The sequence below is a fragment of the Mesoplodon densirostris genome, chromosome 18, assembly GCF_025265405.1.
Source record: "Mesoplodon densirostris isolate mMesDen1 chromosome 18, mMesDen1 primary haplotype, whole genome shotgun sequence".
Taxonomy (NCBI): Eukaryota; Metazoa; Chordata; class Mammalia; order Artiodactyla; family Ziphiidae; genus Mesoplodon; species Mesoplodon densirostris.
Genome location: NC_082678.1, coordinates 9,315,748 through 9,340,164, shown reverse-complemented (window position 1 = coordinate 9,340,164; position 24,417 = coordinate 9,315,748). Strand labels below are relative to the sequence as shown.

The 24,417-nt window shown below is 38.3% G+C and overlaps 1 protein-coding gene across 2 annotated transcripts in view; it reads left to right on the top strand.

Annotated features, from left to right (window-relative positions):
- The window catches only part of NSF (N-ethylmaleimide sensitive factor, vesicle fusing ATPase), a 162,996-nt gene that overhangs the window by 111,694 nt on the left and 26,885 nt on the right, over window positions 1-24,417 (top strand). For both annotated transcript variants that reach the window (XM_060081415.1, XM_060081416.1), the window contains exons 13-17: window positions 1,585-1,680; window positions 5,311-5,467; window positions 8,544-8,677; window positions 20,591-20,657; window positions 23,337-23,416. In XM_060081415.1, coding sequence (XP_059937398.1) covers window positions 1,585-1,680; window positions 5,311-5,467; window positions 8,544-8,677; window positions 20,591-20,657; window positions 23,337-23,416 — 534 coding nt within the window. The remainder of the gene's footprint in view (window positions 1-1,584; window positions 1,681-5,310; window positions 5,468-8,543; window positions 8,678-20,590; window positions 20,658-23,336; window positions 23,417-24,417) is intronic.

Below are 24,417 nucleotides of genomic sequence, written 5' to 3'. Positions count from 1 at the left end.
CTTTAAACTGCAAAGATACACCTTTCTTCAGCCGGAGAAATTTTATTTCTTCTGTCTTTTATTGTTTTTTCTCTATCATTCTTTCTTTTCTCTCCTTCTGAGACTCCTCTTAAATCAGTGTTAAAACTTCCAGATAGGGCCTCCCTGGTGGCGCAGTGGTTGAGAGTCCGCCTGCCGATGCAGGGGATGCGGGTTCGTGCCCCGGTCTGGGAGGATCCCATATGCCGCGGAGCGGCTGGGCCCGTGAGCCATGGCCGCTGAGCCTGCGCGTCCGGAGCCTGTGCTCCGCAGCGGGAGAGGCCACAACAGTGAGAGGCCCGCATACCGCAAAAAAAAAAAAAAAAAAAAAAAAACTTCCAGATACATGTTCCATGCTTTTTAACCATTCTCTCTCACTTTCTGTCATTTCATGGGATTTGCGGCAGGAAGGGAGACAAATAAAAGTGTTCTGTTTGCCATCTTGATCTAGTTTTCTGACAGAGTTCTTTTTGTCCCATAAGGCTGAGTTTTACAAAATGTTTGTCATTTTATTTGTCTCAGCAGTCCATTCCTAAAGGAACATGACTCATATTTTATAATAACCTTTGGAAGGTTGATACTGCTTCACATACTTTGGGTTTGTAGTCAGATTTTTTTGAAGATATGTTTTTTTAAAGCCTATAGTACCATTTAAAACATTAGACTCACTTGCCTTGTGCTATTGGGAGTGAGCCCAGTCACATTAAAAAGTGTGTTGGTATCTCAATCACTCATCAGGTCCAGGCAGCTCCAAGTGCTGATAAAGGCCTTGATGCTTCTCCAGATGTCTGTTCTAAGTGGTAGCTCCAGGTGCAGTAAGCAGAATATTTGGAGCTGGCACATAGATTCTCAAGCACAGAGTATGAGCAAAAATCAAAGTTGTAGGTCCTTGGTCTCCTAGAATAATGGTTCACAAACCTGGTTGAGCATCAGAACCACCTGTGCACTTTATAAAAATGTAAATGCCTGGACCCTCTGCTGGACCTGTTAAATCAAAATCCTGCAGGGTGGGGCTGGGCATCTATATACGTATGTAGGTGTGTGTGTGTGTATATCTTTAAAGACTCCAGGCGTTATTCTGATAGGCAGCCGAGGATGAAAACCACTGTTCCTAGAGACCCTCTCTAAATAGTTTCTCCTCCTCGTGCCTCATTTTGAAAAATAAAAACAAAAAAAAAAACGCTATCCAGTGTCCTTTGGTAAAGATATGTGATAATTTACTTGACTGGTACCCTCTTCATGGACATTTAATTTGCCTCCAGTCTTCAGCTATTACAAATTACTCTAGTAGATATCCTGGTACATATAACTTTGTGCACATTTGTGAGTATATTCATGGGATAAACACCTAGAAGTGGAGTTGTTCAGGCAAAAGGCATAATATATGTATATGTAGGTATGTGTGTGTGTGTGTGTGTGTGTGTGTGTGTGTATGTTTGTGAATTTGAGAGAGATTTTTTTTGTCTATGGAAATATGCCTTTTATATCCTCAGGTGTTATATTCTTAGGCTGAAAATATTCTTAAATCTTGGAAGTCCTTAACGTTTTGTTTTCATTTCTAATCAGGCCAGTACTAAAGTGGAAGTGGACATGGAGAAAGCAGAGAGCCTGCAGGTGACAAGAGGAGACTTCCTTGCTTCTTTGGAGAATGATATCAAACCAGTGAGTATGAATACTGAGTGATGTATAAGCCAAAAAGAAAAATAATAATTCAGGGGGAAAATAAGTGCCATTTTACCCAATATTTTGGAAGGTTATATCACATGTAGTTTTAAAAAAATCATAAAATCTCAGTACTGGAACTGTCCAATATAAGAAACATCTGTTCAGTAACTCTGATGGCTGGGTAATTAACCAAGGCTTACTGAAATATTTCTCATGATAGGGAGCTCTCCATCTTGTAAGGCAGACCATTCAATTTTGAGACTTTCTAATTATTTGTTCTTAAATTGTTTTGAACTAGAAATAGTTTTCTCATTGGTTCTTATATAATCTGAAGCTACGGATACCTAAATTCATCCTAATTCATCCATCCTTCATATTTTACTTATTATGTTTAAAATTAATTCTCATCTCCTTTCTCTCTCCCTTTCCCCACCCTCCTCCAAGGCATCCCGTTTTCTTGCTCAATATCTGCAGTTCCTCTAACTGCTATAGTTTCTAAAACTTTTAACCATTTTCAGTGCCTTTTTTTAAAAAGGTGTCAATTTTCTTAAAATGTACTCAAAACTCAATAGTCATAGTTTTAGTTTTAGAATACATTATAAGGTCATTAACCCATTTTCCTATAAAACAACCACTCATGTTTGAGTAACCATTATTTGGAGTCCTATATTAATAAAAAAACAAATTGTAGAACCTTAAAAAGGTGTGTATGTTGTTTTTCTTTCTTCGATGGACCTTGGGTGCATAGAATTGGACTAACCCAAATTCATGACATGCTGTCATTAGTCTACAGTGTGTAAAATAAAATATGGTATATATTGATTTTTTGAGACTTGCTATTTTATTACATATTTTATTATCAAGTCATCTGTATGATCGTGCTATGCCTCATTTATTTTCATTGCTGAATAGCATCACATTGTGTGACTAACACAATTTGTCTGTTTTCCTGTCAATGGGCAGTTGGAACGTTACCAGTTTTTTGTTATTACAAACAACTGCTGCTAAAGCATTCTTGAATGAGTTTCTCCTAGATATATGTTTAGGAATAAAATGGCTGGGTTGTTGGGTATATGAATGTACAACTTCAAACTAAGACTTTCAAGCTGTTTTTTTCAGTGGTTGAACCAATAAACACTTCCCCCAGTAATGTAAAAGAGATCCTGTTCTCTGCATCCTCTACAATACTTGGTATTGTCAGAATTATTTTTTGCCATTCAGTTGGATGTAAAATGGGATCGCGTTTTGGCCTTGATTTTCATTTCACTGATTACCTATGAAGTATTTCTCCATATGTTTATTGGCCATATGAGTATCTTCTGTGAGATGCCATTCATGTGTTTTGCCTATTTTTCTGTTGTATTGTTTATTTTTATTTGATCTGTATAAGTTCTTTATATATCCTTGACAGTAATTATTTGTTGCAAGTATCTCCTTTAAAGACAAAAATCAACTTCTTTTAGCCCTATCTGCTTTTTTTAAAATTAATTAATTAATTTATTTATTTATTTTCGGCTGCGTTGGGTCTTTGTTGCTGTGCATGGGCTTTCTCTAGTTGTGGCGAGCGGGGGCTACTCTTCGTTGTGGTGTGTGGGCTTCTCATTGTGGTGACTTCTCGTTGCGGAGCACGGGCTCTAAGCACGTGGGCTTCAGTAGTTGTGGCTCGCGGGCTCAGTAGTTGTGGCTCGCGGGCTTCAGTAGTTGCGGCGCACAGGCTCTAGAACGCAAGCTCAGTAGTTGTGGTGCCCAGGCCTAGTTGCTCTGCGGCATGTGGGATCTTCACGGACCAGGGCTCAAACCCGTGTTCCCTGTATTGGTAGGCGGATTCTTAACCACTGTGCCACCAGGGAAGCCCCCTGTCTGCTTTTTTATGACTATTCTGACTTTTAAATATAAAATAATTACTTTCAAAAGTTACTCAGCAGTGGAAATGGTTTAATCTTTTGCTGTTATTATTCGTAATAGTTACCAAAAATATTAGAGCCCAGCCTAACTGATCTATCTTAAAATTTTTTCAAGACAGATAATTTGGCTACAAGGAAAGGGCAACTAAGATAACTTAGTTAAGTAAGCAGCAACTTTTATTTATTCCAAGGGTCTGGGGGATAAAACAAAAACTGAAATGACAGGATAAGTAAGGATGACTCATACATATTATATAGCTTGGGAGGGTCACTGTTTTCTGGTTCACGTATCTCAACGCTGTTAGACAAAAGCCAGCCAATCTACATATTTCCTACAACAGCCTTCCAACCAGTATTTATTAGGCTCTTCCTTTATAACTTTTTACACAGCCACTGCATTTACCATATTCAGACCAGGGAATAAGAACTTTACTCTGTACTCAGGAATCAAAGCACTAGTGTATGCAAGGACCAAAGAGTGGTCTGAAAAATGATTTGGTGGCAGAGTAATAGAGTGATGAGACCACTGTATACTGTTTATAAACAGTATTACAAAGGATGACTTTCTGTGAGGTGCAAGTTCTAAAGAACTGTTAAAGTTATTCCATACAGTGGGGAGTGAAAACTTGACTTGAGGGTTGTGATAATTTTTTTTTTTTTTTTGCGGTACATGGGCCTCTCACTGTTGTGGCCTCTCCCGTTGCGGAGCACAGGCTCCAGACATGCAGGCTCAGCGGCCATGGCTCACAGGCCTAGCCGCTCCGTGGCATGTGGGATCTTCCTGGACTGGGGCACAAACCCGTGTCCCCTGCATTGGCAGGCGGACTCGCAACCACTGCGCCACCAGGGAAGCCCGTGATAATTTTTTAAAATTAGGAATTGTCAAGCTATATGAGCTTTATATTACATTGGGTTATATTTTCCTACTCATTTCTTCTCCTGTTAACCTTGTGGAAATGCTATTCAATTAAGTAAATAAGTACTAAAGTTTTTAACTACTTTTGGTAGCTGGTTTGATGGGAGTTACAATTTGAGATTAGAAGTTGAAAATGAAAAGGGATGTGATTTATGCTCCAATATATAGTACAAATGAAATGATTATATATAGCAATTGCTTTTCTTTCCTTTCCCTAACCCTTCAATCTTCATTACCTCTGCTCATTTCTAGCTCGTTCTAAATCTTACATTTACACACACACTTACCTTTTGGTACGATTCGACTTATATCCCCTACCACCAAGCATATGTGGACAAGATCTCCTCATTACCATTTCATATTTCCATTTTAATATCTGACACCTACAGTCAGTGTTAGGATAGTATCTTTGTGTGCTGAGCCAACTGTTTCTAATTTCTAAATCCTTATTCTCTCTTTCTCTTTGCTCTTGACAGAAGGCCACAACCCATGTACTCCTTATAGAAACAAGCACATTGGAACATACCCTTTCTCAGGGATTGCAAGGGCTTGAGCCCTCACAAAATCTGAGCCTAGAATATATTTTTTATTCCATTAAGTCATGTGAAGCAGTTTTTGCCCCAATTGGGTAAAAAGTTAAATGAGAAATTATAAAATTTTTTTTTTGCTTTTCAGGCTTTTTATATTAATATGGGATATTGCTATGACCCTAGCATGTAGGAATTATTACTCATCCTTTACACCTTTAAATATTTAATTTTTAATACTGATGCTAAAAATGCTTTAAACTGTCCTTTTCCTTCATAGGCATTTGGCACAAACCAAGAGGATTATGCAAGTTACATTATGAATGGTATCATCAAATGGGGTGATCCAGTTACTCGAGTTCTAGAAGATGGGGAGCTGCTGGTCCAACAGACTAAAAACAGTGACCGCACACCATTGGTTAGCGTCCTTCTGGAAGGTGAGAAAAAATGATGTGATGGCATCAAAAGCTGAAAAAAGAAAAAGAAGCACTTTTACAAAACCATTTAGCACATTCCAGAAAAATGAATTATTTTCAGTTCTAAACCTGTTCATGATTTGAAAATAGCAGTCCATTCTGTGTTCCGATATTGTGCACGAATTTAAATCTTCTTGGGTTAGAATGTTACTAATGAATGATAGCAACTAGTTTTCTTATAAGATTGTATCTAAATTTCTGTGTTACTTAATAGACTCTATGATACCACATAATATTCAATTCAATTAAAAAAATATTCACTGAGTATTTACTATGTCTTAGGCATTGAACTGGTTACTGGAGACACAAAGACATTCACAGAGTTGAGTCTGGTCATGAAAAAAAGCCATGTAAACAAATACCTAACTACCATGTATGTGTGTAAGGGTATGTGAATGCAAGTCATTTTGCCCAGGGGTGGTCAAAGAAAGTGTTCAATTTAGACTTTGAAGGATCAGTTAGGATTTTACCAAGCAGACAAAAAAGGAAGGACATTCTACCAATTACTTTTTATAGTTATAATTAGTAGAACAACAGAAAGGTTCAGTGAGTCCACATGACAGGGGAATCCAGCCCCTTCCAAAGGGCTAGGGGTGGGGGCTCCCTGAGAGAAACACATTAAGCCAAGACCTAAAGGATGAGGAGAAGCTGGGCGGGCATAGTAACTGCGGAAGATGTTCTAAACAGAGGGACCAGCGTGTGAAAAAGCCCTGGGCTGGAAGGATACTGAAACAGAAAGGGAGATTGGCTAAGACATGAGACTGAAGAAGACAGGAGCCAGTTCATGCAAAGCCTTGTAGACCATGTTAATGATTTAGACTCTGTCCAGGGGGCAGTGGGGAGCCGTTTGTAGGATTTTAAGCAGTGAAGTGACACGATCAGATTTATATTTTCAAAACATCATGACTGCTTTGTGATAGAGAATGGATTAGAGTGGCGAAAATACACAGGAAAGACCAATGGTGAGAAGCAGTTGCATTAGTTTTAATGAGAGCTGATTATGGTTTGAAGTACTGTAGTGGTAGGAGAGATGGAGTTATGTAGACCACTTTGAGAAATATTTAGGAGGGAGAATAAAAGAGACTTTATGATAATTATAATAATGATTAATTAATTATTAAGCATAATTAAGCTAACATTCTTTGAACTCTTAACTATTTGCCAGTCAGTCTACTAGCATTTTACACATACTTTCTCATTTAAACCCCACTTCAATCCTGTGAGGGCAGATGCTGCTGTTATCCCTATTTTGTAGATGAGGAAGCTGAAGCTTAGAAATAGTAAGTAGATTGAAAATGGGGAGAGATCAAACATGATCCCCAGGTTTCTGGTATTCACTGCTGGTAAATGCTATTGTTTACTAAGACTGGGAACGCTAGTGGAGAAGTACATTTCAGAAAGAAAGATCATGAGTTCAGTTTTGGACACATTAAGTTCATGGTTCCTGTAGGATAATTGAATGGGAAATGTTGAGTAGCCCACTGGATACGTGGGTCTAGTGCTTAGAAGAGAGGTCTCGCTGGCAGTATACATTCATGAGTTGTCAGTATGTAGACTGTTGTTGAATCCATGGGAGTGGATGAAGTCACTTACAGAAAGGGTAGGTTGAGAAGAAATGGGGGGCCTAGGACTAATCTCTGAGGTGTGTCAACATTTAAGGACTAAGTAGAGCAGGAAGAGTTGACAAAGGAGATTGAGCAAGAATAACCAGAGAGGTAAGAGGGGGGAAAAAGAGAATGTGCTGTCACAGAAGCCAAGAAAAGTATTTAAGGAAAGAAGAGAGGTATAGCTGATTCACTTTGCTGTACAGTAGAAACTAACACAACATTGTAAAGCAGCTATACTCCAATAAAAATTAATTATAAAAAAAAGAAAAATAAATAAAGAGGAGAGTTATCAGTTGTATCAAATATTCCTGAGAGGCCAACAGATAAAGTGTTGGATTTGGTGACGTGGCGGTGGTCATTGGTGACCCCGATGGGAGCCTGTCCCATGTAATGGCAATGGAAGCCATAGCGTTTGTTTGAGGATGGATGGAAGGTGAAGAGTGAAGGCAGCTGGCGTAGATGATTATTTAGGGAGGTTCCATTTCGAAGGGAGAAGGCAGAGTAGTGTTGAGAGTAGTGAAGTCAAGAAAGAGGTTTTTTTTGTTTTGTTTATTAAACTGTCAGTAGACTAGAGCATGTTTAAATGCTGTTGGTAAGGCTCCAGGGAAGACGGAGGGGTGGAACATATGGGGGAGAGGGTACAATCAATAATGTCAGGTTCCTCACAGATGTAGAGAACAAATGTATGGACACCAAGGGGGAAAGTGGGGTGGGGGGTGTGATAAATTGGGAGATTGGGCTTGACATATATATACTAATATGTATAAAATGGATAACTAATAAGAACCTGCTGTATAAAAAATAAAATTAAAAAAATAATAATGTCAGGTTCCTGAGAAGATGGGGAAGAATGATTGGTCAGTTTATGGTTGGAAGAGGGGCACATCTTTTATGACACAGAAGGGAAGGAAGAGATGTCTAAATATAAGTAAGTTTGTAGCTTTGGTTGCCTTCATGAGAAGACCTGAGTCTTTAGTTTCCTAGCTCTTTAAGTCACATTTGCTTCTAATAAGGCAGTTTTCCCTGCCCCTAATATCACCTCCTAAGAAGATTGTATTTTTTTGTCAGACAAATGATTTGATAAAACTAATAACATAGGTACTGATATACATTTGAATGCATTCTCTTTTTTTTTTAAAGAAGCAAAACCCTTGCATTTTGTATATTTAGCCAGAAGTTTGAAAGATTAAGGTTATGTGAGAAAGAAAGAAGGAATATATTTCAACATACTTTTGAGAAGTGCTAATCAGTTCATTAAATTTAGTTGCTAATAAATAAGAGAAAACATGTCTGCCATGAAATTGTGTCAGGAAATGTTAATGAGCAACTAGTTGAGGCCTCAGTACATTGTGGATAAAAGTTTAAACTTGTTTTATTCCTCTTTGCTTAGGTTGGCTTTTTTCCCCTGACTTGCTCGTATTGTTATGCAGGTCCTCCTCACAGTGGGAAGACTGCTTTGGCTGCAAAGATCGCAGAGGAATCCAACTTCCCCTTCATCAAGATCTGTTCTCCTGATAAGATGATTGGCTTTTCTGAGACAGCCAAGTGTCAGGCCATGAAGAAGGTATCAAGATTTTTACTTTCATTTTAATTTCCTATCTCTTAGATGTGTGTACACGCGCATGTGCATGTGTACGTACACATGTACATATATATCTATCCTTGTGTGTATATATATATATATGCCATGGCAGTTATGTTCTTCTCAAGTAGAATTAAACTATCAGCAGAATTTGGTGGGAAACAGCAACTGTTTTAGACATAGTATTTAACTTTGTAATGCTTTTTTTTTTTTTAAGATGTTGGGGGTAGGAGTTTATTAATTAATTTTTATTTATTTTTGCTGTGTTGGGTCTTAGTTTCTGTGCAAGGGCTTTCTCTAGTTGTGGCAAGCGGGGGCCACTCTTCATCGCGGTGCGCGGGCCTCTCACTATCGCGGCCTCTCTTGTTGCGGAGCACAGGCTCCAGACGCCCAGGCTCAGTAGTTGTGGCTCATGGGCCTACCTGCTCCGCGTCATGTGGGATCCTCCCAGACCAGGGCTCGAACCCGTGTCCCCTGCATTATCAGGCAGATTCTCAACCACTGCACCACCAGGGAAGCCCTGTAATGCATTTTTATTAGAGTATCCTTATCTTCCAAATTATGCTTTGTTTAGTGTGTATTATGATTAATTTTCATTTCTTAAGTTTGTATTGACTTGACTGAAAGATCACAGTTAAGAGTGTTTGAGTAGAGTGGAGCAAATTCATTTAGGATTTTTTAAGTTCTTTCATCAATGTATAAAGTCAGACTAGGGTCAATTAAATTGACTGTATAGTTTGGGAAAGAACAGAGGTGTATCATTGGAAAGATATTCTCAAAACCCCTACAGAAAGATGGTGGTATATTAGATAGTAATCAGTCTGCTTGGCAGACTTAGTGCGGTCCTTGTCTTTTTGCCTTTCTCCAAGTGCCATTTGTCACCTTCTTAATACAGCTGCTTTGAACCACTGGTGAAAGTTAGAACAACATAGAATAGAATCCTAGCACTGAAAGAACTCTAAGATCGTCTGGTTCATCGCTCTTCCATTCAAGCAAGTACCATGTAAGGCATTTAGGATAGTAGGCAGTTGCTCATTAAAAACAGAAATCAAAAACAACAAAAATCAATGCTGAACACTCTTAATGGCTGTTTCACCTCATTTGATTTTCACTGATATTCTTATTTTGCATACTCCCAGACAGTGAAGAAAGATTATTTTTTATATATTTAGTTGAAGTATTTATTTTACATAAATCCTTTTTTTCATGCTTGATCTTTTATAGATAAGAACTTACTGTAAGTTAAAGAGATGTGAGGGGCTTCCCTGGTGGCTCAGTGGTTGAGAGTCCGCCTGCCGATGCAGGGGACATGGGTTCGTGCCCTGGTCTGGGAAGATCCCACATGCCGCGGAGCGGCTGGGCCCTTGAGCCATGGCTGCTAAGCCTGCGTGTCTGGAGCCTGTGCTCCACAACAGGAGAGGCCACAACAGTGAGAGGCCCGCGTACCACAAAAGAGATGTGAGAAAATCAGAATGAGGGGAAAGAATCTTGAGAATGGGATTGCTGCCTAGTAAAGACAGCTCAGATGTTCTTTTACCTTGTTCTTAGGCCCTCACTTTATAAAGATGTAGGATAGAATGATTGAAGAGGAAAATACATTCTTTCAAAAGCAGACTCCAAAAAAATACAAGTTTGAGAAGTTAGTCTCATGTTCGTGCAGGTAGCAGAAAATCATTTGTGTAGCTTGCTTGAAATGGATAGAGGAGGCGGAGCTTGGAACAGGATTCCAGGCCTGCACACCAAAACGTCAAGGTAAATATTCTGCATAAGGTCTTTGAAGTTGAGTGTGAAAGCCAGGGAAATGTTGCCAGATACAAGAACTTAAATATCATAGTCTGTTTATTCTGTGTCTGAGGTGAGACCCGTAGTATCTATCCTTCCCAGGAAAATCTGGACAGGATCACTAGGACCAGTAACCTCCCTAATGTAGGTAGGGGTTGCTTTTCTTTATTTTTTGGTCCTTTTCCCTTTAAAGGGAACCTTTAAACTACTTTCGTTGAAAATTTAAATAGCCCTTGGAATTGGTGGCCATTGAACTTAGCATTTAATTGAACAGCTGATTCTATTTGTATTTTCCTAACTCCATCTATTCCTTATACTTGTTCAAAGTAGTCGTCTTCTGTGCATATGGTAAATTACTCCACTGCTTTCCACCAGCTGCCAGCTTCTACCTCACATGTACTCTGAGATGTGGGTGGATGGTCCTGGTTTTTTCTATAAAGTTTTTTTTGAAGTATTTTAGGCTCCTGCACATCAAAGCTGCTTTGCAAGTGTGAGATATTATCATTTTTATTATTTCAATCTCTTGCAAATTGACTTGAGGGGGGAAGGTAATATGTGCTGATTTTAGAGGCTTAAATGGTTAAATTAATGGCTTAATAACTTATGATTTAATCTTTAAATTGTTGAAGCCTTTCAAGGTAGGGTTTCAGATGAGTAGAAGGCTAAGGTGTATAAAAATAAGTGTCTATACACGCTTACTTGAAATGGTTTGGATTCATGATTCACTGTCTGGATCATCCTTGTACCCTTAAAGTTACAAAAATTATTTCTGCTTCAGCAGTATAATAGATTCATATTAAGACTTTTTGGGTTTTCCTTGGGGAAAAATATTATTCCTTGTGACTAAAGAACAGAACAGAGAAAAGAATGACGCATAGGTGTCTTAGAAATATATTAGAAATACTGCAAAATCTTTCCCTGCAAATAGTTTTCACATTGTTGCCTAATGATAGATTGACAAAAGCCTGAGGGCTCAAACCCATCTAAAGGTGCTACGTCTTCCAGTTTGCTTTTGAAAATGAAATATTAATGCCATTCTTTAGTAGTTCTAGTCTCCCTCCCACCATTGTTCTCTTCCCTTCTTTTTTTTTAGTGTGAAGATGGAAAGATTTTTTTTTCAAAGCACAAATAATTTATAATTCTTTATCATTAGGGAGAAGACATTTCTTTCCTTTTAAGTGCTTCCCTTCCACCCCCAAAATGTAGCTTTTCCCAATTTCAAAAGTAATTTAGAAAATGCAGAAAAGGATACAGAAGAAAATAAAGGCCTTATTTGTCCTTCTATTTTCTTCTCCTCACATACACATACACACACACATATATTGGGGATCACGTTGAGCATACTGTTTTAAACCTGGTTCTTTCACTTAATATGAAATTTTTTCATTGTCATTAAAATGTATCTCAATATTATGTTAAATTAATAGCTGTATAATATCCATTTAAACGTTGCTTTTTTGTTGAACATTTATGTTGTTTCCAGGTTTTTTCACAGTTATAAACAATATTCTGTAGAACTCCCAATCACTGTCCCCATTTTCTTATTACATTTTTCTGAGAGTAGCATCCTGATTTACTGGCTGAGAATTTGGACTTAGGTTTCAAATAGACCTGAATTTGAACCCCAGCTCCACTGCTCTTACCAGCTCTTATATTCACTTAACATATAAGCCTCTGTTTTCTCATCTACCAAATGAAGATAATATTAATAGCTGCGTCATTGGGTTGTTATGAGAATTAAATGAGATGGTGATTTATGTACAGTATCACATAGTGCCTTGGGATATAATATGTGCTCAATAAAGTATAGTGGTTGTTTTTACTTATCATTATTATTGCACATTACATTTCTGGTTATTTCTTTAGGATAAATTCTCAGAATTGAGATTGCTAAGGTAAAAATATTAATGGTTTTCAAATTTTTAATAAGTATTGCTATTAAAACTTATGTTAAAATACTAACGTTTATAAAGCCCACCTCTTAAGAAAGTTGTGCTAATTTTCACTTGCAGCCCCATCATATAAGAATGTCAGTTTCCTTGGGCTCTTGCCCGAACTTGATGTTGTTAAAATATTTTTTGCAGAAACTAACATAACATTGTAAAGCAATTATACTCCAATAAAGATGTTAAAAAATATATATATATTTTTTGCAAATTTGATAGGTAAAAGATTGACATTAAAATCATTTATTCACCTACATTTTAATGACTAGATGCTCAGTTTTAAAGATTTTTCAAAATGTTTTGCAATGGCAATAGTTTGTGAAACTCAGAAATATTATAACACATTAATTTTTCTTAAAGAGAGGTGGTCTGAATACTTAAGTCATAGAATATATTTATATACCATTTTATTACTTAAACCAAGAGATGAGTTTTTGTTAGTAGAGAGGGCCATTAGGCTTGCTTTAATGAGTAAGATTTAATTGCAACTAAGGTATTCTTATTCACATACAGATGGTGCTAAAATATATGAAAGTAGTTTATTCTCAATTAATTTAAAATTCACCTTGTACTTCTCTTAATCTGCTTAATAAATCCTTTCTCCATAGATAAACTCCTCAATACTAGCAAAGTCTGAAGTATTATCATTACATTCTGGGGGGGATACTATGTGTTCCATTAAGATATTTGAAGTGTTCACAGATCTTTCTCTTCTCCCCCATTTTATTTTTGTTTCCTCAACCTTATTCTGTTTAAAAATTTTAATTCCTTTATCCATTTTTGCATCTATACTTAAAAAAAACCCTATTTTACTAGTTCTATTAATGGCATTAAATGAACAAAAAACAAAGCAGTAGAATTTGATTTTAACTAATTACCTAATGTTGGTGCTTTCTGAGTATACAATCTGTACAGAGGTGAAATAGAACAATCCGATGTGACTACATTGTTTGAACAATATTAAGTAGAAAATTAGTGGTTTATAAAACTATACCCATTAATAGCATAATATAGTCTTGTTTTTAAAAGGACTGAAAATTAATGGAAGAAATTTTCCTTTCCACTAGCTTTGCAAGAAAGAAATAATCTTCTTTGAATATCCTCCTGTAAATCCCGCTGCAAATTGTAGTCTGCACAGAACAGAATCATGGTGCCTAATCCTCCTCTTTTCATGGTTTAGTCCATACAAAGAGCAGAGCTGGAAATTGGATCTTTTGACAGCAGTTACTAAGCAACAGAATTTGGATGTTTTTGGTTAACATCCTAATATATCATGTAGCTGATTTGTTGAAGATTGTGCATGCATTAACTGAGAGATGTGGACACCCCGGAAGTGACTACAGGTCCCTGTACTGCTGGGGGATGAGCACTTGTTGTTTTTGTTTAATACACTCTGTTGTTTTTTTTAATACACTCTGTCTTTTGACGTTTGTATCTGTTCGGCACACAAAGGAAGGTGGTGTAGCTCTATGGTGGAATTTAACTTTCGGATCTTGTGACTTTTTATATTATTAAAAATACCCCACTCTGTCGCTCATGTCATGTGAAAATTTAAGAATTTTTCCTGAAAAGCAGGGATAAATAAGGGATTTTAAGGTCATTCCAGGAAGCTTGAGTGCTTTGCCAAAAGTTTAGGTCCACTTCCTGAGGCAGTTTCATTAGAAGACAACTAATGTTTGCTTGGTCTGCTCCCAAGTTATTTTTAGAAACTAGAGATTATTACTGATAGCACCAATTTGAATTTGCTCATTTACATTTTTATGTGCTACCAAATATGATGAGAGTATTCTTTCAACTAATTGCTGACAGATTTACTACTTTAGGGATTTTCTAAGTCGTCAAATTCCTACTGTCATCAGATTTCTACTAACTAGGTACTTGATGCCAGGCACTTCTGAACTGAGATGAGCTCTTTCAGCCCCCAAAGAACCTGAACATTTGGCTTCACGTACCTCAGAGCGCTAAAGAGGTTATGGAAAATGGAGGACAGAGTCTACTGAGAACCCGCTTTGCTGTGGTTTGTGACTCTGAAAGGCTGGGATTAACATGGAGCTAATGCTGGCGTGTTCCCATTTGTATTCGTGTGGACTCCAGTGTCTGCAGCTGCTGCCCCTCCCCTGCACACAGGTGGCTCCCAGCTTGTCTGAAGATTCCAGGAGCAGGCTCTGTGCCTTGAGAGTTTGCTGTGTCCTTGAGGACCATAACAGACCTGCCCCTAAACCCTTGGCAGCAGGAGCCCCACACCTCCTCTCACATGGCCTCCAGCATGCCCTTGCTGCAGTCCCAGGCCCCACACATTCCACGCTGTCTCTCATGACCCACTACACCTGCCTTTGCACGCAAGAGTGGAGGCACCAGAGTTTAATGATGACAACCTCATTATGTCCACAGCTAGAGGTAGACTATGGAACTCGGTTTTCTAGAGACGTTCTTCATCTTCTAGAATAGACCTCATTTTTTCCCTGTTGACTGTTGACACTCTTTTCCACATTTTTCCTTTCTTCCGTTCTTCCCATTTTGTTTCTTTAGCCTTCTCTTTCAGACTTCTCACCTGACTCTAAAAATATGTCTATTCTGCTCATTTTACCTGCTCTACAGGAAACTCCCTGATAACTAGGATGACCACACACTCCAATTTGCTGTGTGCAATCATGGTTTTTACCTGTTGTTCCAGCATGATTATTAACAACTCCCACCTTTCAAGTGTCCTGCTTTGCACGATAACTTCTGTGATCCCCTTCTGATAACCTCTTCAGCAAGAAAAGACTTGAGCATCATACTTTCATCTTACTAAAGGAAAGGATCAGAATTTAAGTTAATTTTTTAAAGAGTCTGTAAGATACAACTATTAGCCCCAGCTTCAGCCCACCTGGCTAAATGTTGTTTGGGCATTTGGTCTGGAGCAGGCACTGTGTATTTGCTGTGTGCTGTTACTGACAGCAAGTTTGGTACTTTAGTTGTTGCATTCGAGCTGCGGCAGTTTGTACAATTTTACTTTTCTTTCATCTTTCCTTCGTGTACCTCTCCTCCTTTTTGGGCTTATCTACCTAAAGTTATGGTAGAACTTCCCAGCTCAGTATGTAAATATCTCACTTAGATTTTAGTCTGGCAGCTAATTGCATATATTTGCCAGCGGAATCTGAGTATCTCCTTATTTAGCATTGGGCCAGGAAGCCAAGAATGGAAGAGGCTGAGGAGACTAAGCAGAAACATGGATTCAGGGGAAGAGTGATGACCTTATATTACGCTCGTGACTACATAAGGAAAAGAACGTGTGTGTAAGAAGTGAAAGGTGTGTGTGTGTGTATTTAAATTAAAGCAGAGTTAACTGAAACTGGTCAGATTACAACTGGAATTGCATAGCGTTTGTCATGGTTAGTATGTTGTTAAGAGAGTTTGCTGTGAGTACTCCTATCCCCATGGTAGTAATTAGTACATTAAGAGCTGTCTGTAAAAAAAGCTACATTAAAGACTGCTGTAGGTATTTTTCTTCTAAAATGTTATAGGTAACCCATGTGGTCAGCTGTAAAGTGATTTGTAATGCTTTGTGAATCACAGTATCTGAGGTAAGTTAGTGAGACTGCATACGAATTTATCATCAGTTTAGACCCCAGCAGAGTCCTGAATAAGGTTCCTGTAGCCCTGTAAGCTCTGTAAGCTTTAAGAAGGGAGAAGGGCTGATTCAGGGAAAGTGTAAAACTAATGCAAGTAGCCAGTCCATGATGTCTTGGGCCCCTGTGGCTTTAATTCACGATATTACAGCCTGTCAGACAGAATGATATGCTTGCATCAGAGCCCTTAGTAGAATTCTGAACAAATGTTTTAAAGAGCCAAGCATTTTTTTCAGTGACTTGTTAAAATCACCTGAGTTTGCAGGATACCACATTGGCTGCTATATGGTCCAGTTTTCAAAAAAGAGCAAAGAACCACAGTGGAACTGCTTCTAAACTTTTGCATTGTCTCTTCCATTTCTCTTCTGCTTCTTCTCTCACCCACCACTCCCCATACACACAGCACCGACGCTGACACCTCTTCATTTTAATTCTTGTTGACTGTATGTTAGTTCCTGCAGTGCTCCTAAACTTTCTCATCTCTGTGCCTCCTAATAATCAGTACACTGTGCTTAGAACACTTTCTTTCCTGTTTTTTACTGCACTGTTCATCCTTCAGGTCTCAGCTTAAATGTCACTTCCTAAATTTAGGAGACCATCGTTGACTCCATAAGCTCTTATCAGTAACAATAGGCTAAGTTATGCTGCGATAATGAACAACCCTGAAAATCTCAGGCGCTTAACACAACAAAGTTTATTTCTTGCCCACATTACATGTCCGTCATGACTCAGAGGGGAAGCTCTGCCAGAGTTTCTCAGAGACTCAAGCTAATAGGTAATAGAGACTCCATCTCACCTGCGATTCCATGATAGCCGAGGCAGGATAAAGGAAGTATGATGAATCAAGCAGTGGCTCTTAAAGCTCCTTTCAGAAAGTGATATACTCTGTACTCACATTTTATTACCTGAAGCAAACCCCATAATCATCCCTAACTTAAGAGGGGGTAAGGAAGTACAATCCTACCATGTGCCAGAAAGAGAACCAGGATGTGTAGGGTATCCCCAAGGACTAGCACAGCTCCCGTGCTGTGTACCAGCACATCATCTTGTGTTTCCTCTAACATCGTGATGCCATGCTTTACCGTAGTTACATGTGACCTTACTCCTTACGCTTTCCGTTGCCTTCATTAGCGCTTGACACATAATAGGAATTCAAAAACATTTGTTGAATGAATGAATAGAACAGCACTCCAAGATTCAGTCCTTAGCTCTTTATTCTTCTACTTCTACCATTTCTCCTTGAAGATCACATGCCTCTCTCATGGTTTCAGCAATCACTGCCCTGAGGGTGATGTCCCTACCCTGACTTCAATCATACATCTCCAACTACTTACTTGGTATTTCTACTTGAATTTTTTTTTTTTTTTTTTTTTTTTTTTGCTGTACGCGGGCCTCTCACTGTTGTGGCCTCCCCCATTGCGGAGCACAGGCTCCGGACGCACAGGCCCAGCGGCCATGGCTCACGGGCCCAGCCTCTCCGCGGCATGTGGGATCTTCCCAGACTGGGGCACGAACCCGTATCCCCTGCATCGGCAGGCGGACTCTCAACCACTGCGCCACCAGGGAAGCCCTCTACTTGAATTTAATGCATAAATTTAAATGTATTCCTTCAGTAAATATTTATCGATTACTTTCTGAGAAGGCATTATATGACGTGATGTGGATACAGAGATAAATACAATAGTACTTGCCTTCAGAGGGCTTAAAATCTAGTGTAATATAGGGAAGAATACAATGAATCCATTAATATATACACAATATACAAAATGCTATACCAAAGGAGAAGAGAAACAAGTGACTTATGGCAAGATGGAATTAGAACTTGTGTTGTTTCAACCATTGAATCCATTGAGCAAATATTATTACTAAATACTCTTCTATGCTGGGTACTGAGGATAACATGAATAAAGTTCTTTTTGACCTCACAGTCCAGTGAGGAGACAGGTAGCTAAGGATGAAAGGGTAGGTGAGATTTTGATACAATGTGGGAGGGTGACTGAGGGGTATGGGGGATGGTGCAAAGGAAAGCAACAGAGGCATTCTTTCACGCATGCATACAGCGAACATTTATTAGGCACCAATGAGACATCACACCCTGAAAACATAATACTGAGGAAGACAATTCCTACCTTAAAGAGTATACAAAAAAATATATATATATATATACACAGTATGTTGGGGAGGAACTTACCATCTAGATTGTCAACATGAGTTATTATTTTGCTTCTGTTTTTGTTGTTTTTGCATCTCTGAGGGTGACTTTTGAGCATAGAAAAGACCATGTGTAGCTAATTTGAGGTCTAAAAAATTAAAATTCAACATATTAAAATTATATAATTTAAAATCTAGTTTTTCAACACAAAAGAAAACTTAAACTTTAAAAAGGTCCACCCCTGGGGCTTCCCTGGTGGCACAGTGGTTAAGAATCCGCCTGTCAGTGCAGGGGACACGGGTTCGATCCCTGGCCCAGGAAGATTCCACATGACGGGGAGTAACTAAGCCCATGTGCCACAACTACTGAACCTGCGCTCTAGAGCCTGCGCGCCACAACTACTGAAGCCCACGAGCCTAGAGCCCATGCTCTGCAACGAGAAGCCATGACAATGAGAAACCCGCACAATGCAATGAAGAGTAGCCCCCCACTCGCTGCAACTAGAGAAAGCCCGCGCACAGCGACGCAGACCCAATACAGCCAGAAATAAAAACAAATAATTAAAATAAATAAATACATAAATAAATAAAAATAAATTAAGTTCACTTTTATTCTATTTGTAAGTCTAGTAAAAGGTAGTTCAAAAAGAGACTTTTATAACTTAAATTTTAAACATTTTAAACAATATTTACACATTTAAAATATTTTATTTTCTCTATGATGTACTTCAATTGTTTAACAAACGAAACATTCTAAATTTCAAAGTAAATCTATAAGTACATTTACTTAGTAATAAATTAAAACTAATAATATAATTATGGTGAATCTCAGATTACCATTACCACTTGGAGGGCTATTAAAGTTATATTTTACCTTCCAGCATAAAAGTTTATCAAAATTAATTATTCAACTGCATATTTTAAATTGAACTAGCAAGGCTAATCTATTAATCTAACGTGGTAAGTTAATTGTTACAAATAGTTTAAAGACCAACTATTCACAGATTGTCTTTAAACTTAGTATGAAAAAGATTAATATTTGAGGTTTAATTTACTTTATTTCTATACCTAATTCTTAATCTTCTATAGTTAAAAGATACCCAGTAAGGAATATTGTGCTACTACAAACAAACTTGGGAGAGGTGTGGTTACCATCTTGGTGCACTGAGGTTACTTATCAATCAGATTGGGCTGGGATACAGGAATTAATTCTTACAGATGACACCAGTGGGATTCACTGAGCCCCAGTTATGGTCACTGGAATAGGAATGCACATTTACAAAAAGGCTAGTCTCAAGGCCTTGAGCACCTACATTCAATTTATACATAAATTAATTCTTCTGTCTGGCTTGAAATTGCTACATCCTTGCCAGCATATAACAGCTTCCTTCGCTGTTTGCTTAATTTGCATTTCTTTGGTTATCTTAAGATAATGTTCTATTATCTTTTGTCTAGTTCTAACGATGCATCTATCTGATCCTTTATACCAGCTTTAATTCTTTTGTAAACACTTTGGTTGCTGTGGTCTGATTTGAGTTGACAGAATTCTCTGCTTTCTGTGTTATTCCTGTTTGACAGGCCACAATTCTTACAGATAATAAAATGATATTCAGTTCTACCCTGCACATCCCTGTGGCTCCATCTAGCTCTTGAGTCATAACACTGAAGTCCTGCTTCTGACATAGATAGGAGAGACCATTATGATAAACTTGATGGATTTGTCAGTTGATTAATTCCAGCTGTTCCTCAGCACACCCCAGTGTGACACATCCAGCTCTTAGAGCTGAAAGCAGCATTACCCTGCCCTTGCTCAGCCATGATTCAGCTGTGACATCTTGGGCAAGTCATTTAACTGCTTTGGGCCTCAGTTTCCTCACTTTTAAATTGTAAGAACCCTCGGGCTTCCCTGGTGGGGCAGTGGTTAAGAATCCGCCGGCCAATGCAGGGGACACAGTTTCTATCCCTGATCCAGGAAGATCCTACATGCCGCGGAGCAACTAAGCCCATGCGCCACAACTACTGAGACTGCACTCTAGAGCCCCCGAGCCACAACTACTGTAGCCTGCGTGCCTAGAGCCCGTGCTCCACAGCAACAAAAGTCATCGCAATGAGAAGCCCACGCACCTCAACGAAGAGTAGCCCCTGCTCACCACAACTAGAGAAAGCCCACACACAGCAACGAAGACCCAACACAGCCAAAAATAAATAAATAAATTTTTAAAAATTGTAAGAACTCTTCAAGTTCTGAAGTTCTATTAAATTCTAGTTTTGTGTAGTCAGAAATATTGGGTGTTTTACTGTGTTTTGTTTGAGCATTGGTCAAGAATTAGCTAAATTTTATCTCCTTGGAAATTGACATAATTAAGGAAGGCAGTGAGATAATAAATGGTTTTGCTTTCTTCTAGATCTTTGATGATGCATATAAATCCCAGCTCAGTTGTGTGGTTGTGGATGACATTGAGAGACTGCTTGGTGAGTCATAACTTTTGCCATCGTACTATCCTTGCCACATTACAGCTAATGTCTCACAAATTACAAGAGAAAAATACAGGTGTTTATAATCCATAGGGCAATAGAAATACCTTTCTTTGTCTAATAAAGAAGTATAACACTATCTCTTATATCTGAAGTCAACAGTGGAATTCATGTTACATATGCCTTATGACCATAACTACATTATAAACTGCTTTCCTATAAGGGCCCATGTCTCATACTATTTTGTATCTTTCACAGAGTTCCCTGCCCATAATAAATGATGAGTAATTTTCGTTGGTGGATACATTTGCTGTAATACTATTTCTGAGCTGCCTGTAGCTCAGGGATTCCATTTGTGAACTTTGACAGAACTAAGGAAAGAAGGGTTTAGGGTTGGAGTGAAATCTACAGGTTAGCTGTAACACTTGGGGCAGAAGCTGTAAGCTCTTTGTACATCAGTTTCTGCTCACATGAAAAAGAGACTGTATTCTCTTCCTTCCTTATCCCACAGAGTAATCGTCAAGACAAAAATGAGATAATATTGTGAAAGTTAGAAACATTCTGAAAGTTAAAAGTGCTCTATAGTAATTTTTAAAAATACCTATTATGGGCTTCCCTGGTGGCGCAGTGGTTGAGAGTCCGCCTGCCGATGCAGGGGACACAGGTTCGTGCCCCGGTCTGGGAAGATCCCACATGCCGCAGAGCGGCTGGGCCCGTGAGCCATGGCCGCTGAGCCTGTGCATCCAGGGCCTGTGCTCCACAACGGGAGAGGCCACAACAGTGAGAGGCCCGCGTACAGCAAAAAAAAAAAAAAAAAAAAATACCTATTAAACATCTCCTATGTTTAAGTGCACTCCTGCAGAATACAAAGATGAGTACAACAGTCCCTGTACTCAGCTCATAAGATGTATTCTACAAATAAGTGCCAAAACAGTGTTATTACTCTTACATTTTATTTCATTGCAAAAAATAGATAAATCTGGAATAAATTCATTGTAACAATGGCTCAGGATGCTATAATAAACTTGATTGAAATAGAACCTACCTGGTAACTTAATAAATATCTGAAACTACTGCCAACACCTGGTTAACTAACCCCTTCTTCATTAAGGGGTCCATAATGGTGTAGTAATGATTTCACGTTAACTGTTCTTCCTACATTTTTCCCATGATTTTCAGACTTGCGTTATGTCCTCTATTACTTCTTTATTTTCCTGTTTCCTAAGGCAATGTTTATTCCAAAGCAAAGCAGGTATATCTATGAGGTCTTCTTAAATCAATAGTTTTATCTAGTGACCTGGGTTTTGGGTCTGCTATTTTTGATACACTTCAGCTCAGTTTCTGGGATTATTTCTTTAAAAGCTTTTAGGCACATACTCATAGCTCTGTGTAAAGTCCTTTATCTAAACACAATTGAGATGTGTGGTCATAGCAACAGTACTATGTCAGGAATGTGTGCCCTCTGAGTATATTTTCACTTGTATGAATAGTTATTATCCGTACTTATTTGTTCATTTATTCAGTAAGCATTTGCTGAGCCCTTACCACTGTGCTAGAATTATTAGGGTTTCAGAAAAATAAGTAGTAAGATGCTGTCATTATGACATACATTGGCAAAAATTAATACAAAGTAGAATGTGCCATGTGTTCTGGATATTCAGAAAGGGGAGGATCACTTTTGACTTCAGAGGGCTGATGCCTGAAGGCAGCTCTAAGCACAGGGCAAGGGTGCATGTGCAACATGCAGAGAAAGCAAAGGGGGTGGCATTTGTGTCGAATCTTGAAGGATGGGTAGAAGTTTTAACAGGTAGAAAGTTATTTGAGAAGTTCACTGTTCTTCACCATCTGTGGACCAATCTTAGTGGCTTTACCATCATTTCAGTTGTATTGAAGTACCTTACTTACATTATTATTACTTGCCATTTCCCCTCTACCCATTTTCTAGTATCATGTTTTGTTGCCTGTGTACTCACTGTATTACCATGGTGTGCAGTAACTTCTTGGAAATGTTTAGTAAATACTCCTGGGGATTTTTTTTACCTCTTTAAAAAAAAAAACTGTCTCTGAATATCAGACAGAGATGTCTACATGAACTCAAAATGGATATTTAGACGCTTTTAAAAAAATTTGCAGATAAGGGTTCTTATGTACTATTTTAAGCATTTAAGTTATTGTAGATATTTTGTCTTGTTATCGTTAGTTGCATGACTGTTATTTAGGACTGTGTTTACTCTTTTTTTTTTTTTTTTTTTCTTTTTGCGGTATGTGGGCCTCTCACTGTTGTGGCCTCTCCCGTTGCGGAGCACAGGCTCCGGATGCGCAGGCCCAGCAGCCATGGCTCACGGGCCCAGCCGCTCCGCGGCATATGGGATCCTCCCAGACCGGGGCACGAACCCGTATCCCCTGCATCGGCAGGCGGACTCCCAACCACTGCGCCACCAGGGAGGCCCTACTCTTTTTTTTTAATTTTATTTTATCTTATTTTTATACAGCAGGTTCTTATTGATTATCAATTTTATACATATTGGTGTATATATGTCAATCCCAATCTCCCAGTTCATCACACCACCACCACCCCCCAGGATTGTGTTTACTCTTTATGCAGAAAAATCAGAATGTTTGGAATATGTGCATATGTATATCAAATCCCTAAACATAGCAATGTTTCTCTTCCAGATTATGTCCCTATTGGCCCTCGATTTTCTAATCTGGTATTACAGGCTCTTCTTGTGTTACTGAAAAAGGCGCCTCCTCAGGTAAAAATAATATAAGGAACATTTTCACAGAGTTTCTCCAGTAAATTATACGACAGTGCACTCTCTAAATAAGCAGATTATCATAAACATATAAAATTTTCTTGTTGAAGAGATTTTGAAAGGTTGTCTGGTCTGGCCTTCTGCCTTAAGGTAAATGATTTTCTTAATCACTTTTCTTAATCAGAGAAATTTTCTGTTCTTTTTCTGAAGATCTCAAAATCCCAGTTTCAGTTAGTATTGTGTTGCTTTATAAGTTCACCACCATATTACACATCCCTACGTCCCTCCATTTCCCATGAGAGATATTAATACATGATATTAATGTAGAAGGGATTAAACACATGTTCCCATTTGTTTTGTTTTTCATTTCATAAGTTCTCCTAAAAATTTGTATTTGGGGTAATTTACATCCTGTAGGGAGTTTTGTTTTGTTTTTAGTTTTTACAGATGAGCTTGAGTTATTTTTCTTGTGTCATGTGGCACTTTTGAAGAGTGAGTTTATAGCCAGAACCTTGGTTCATGTGGTTGTAGTTTTTACTCATGTTGCTGTTGGAGACTGGTGATTTTGATAGGTTAACACATTTAAACTAACCTATGAGGGTTGGTTAAATATGTTAATTATGTAGAGGCTGCCAGAGCATGTTTGGCAATCACATAAGACATGAATTCTCTTGGTTGATTCTGCATGTTGTAACCTTGAAGAAATGCCAATCAAAGGCAGATACAAAGGGGTGAAGCACTAACTTAAAAAACATCTTAATGTCTGTATGGGAATCTCATATTTGAAGTTAGAGATATAAACTAAGCTGTATGGAAAATATTTAGTGTTAAGCTGGTGAATCTAATATTTAATTTAACAGTTAAAATTATATGTGTGTATGTGTTAGACTTAAAGGTAAAGGACTTGTCTTGACTTTCTAGGGGTTTTTTTTCCCTAAACTAGTGAAAAGAAACATACAACAACCTTGAAAATTTACTACATATTTGCACAGTGAAAGGAT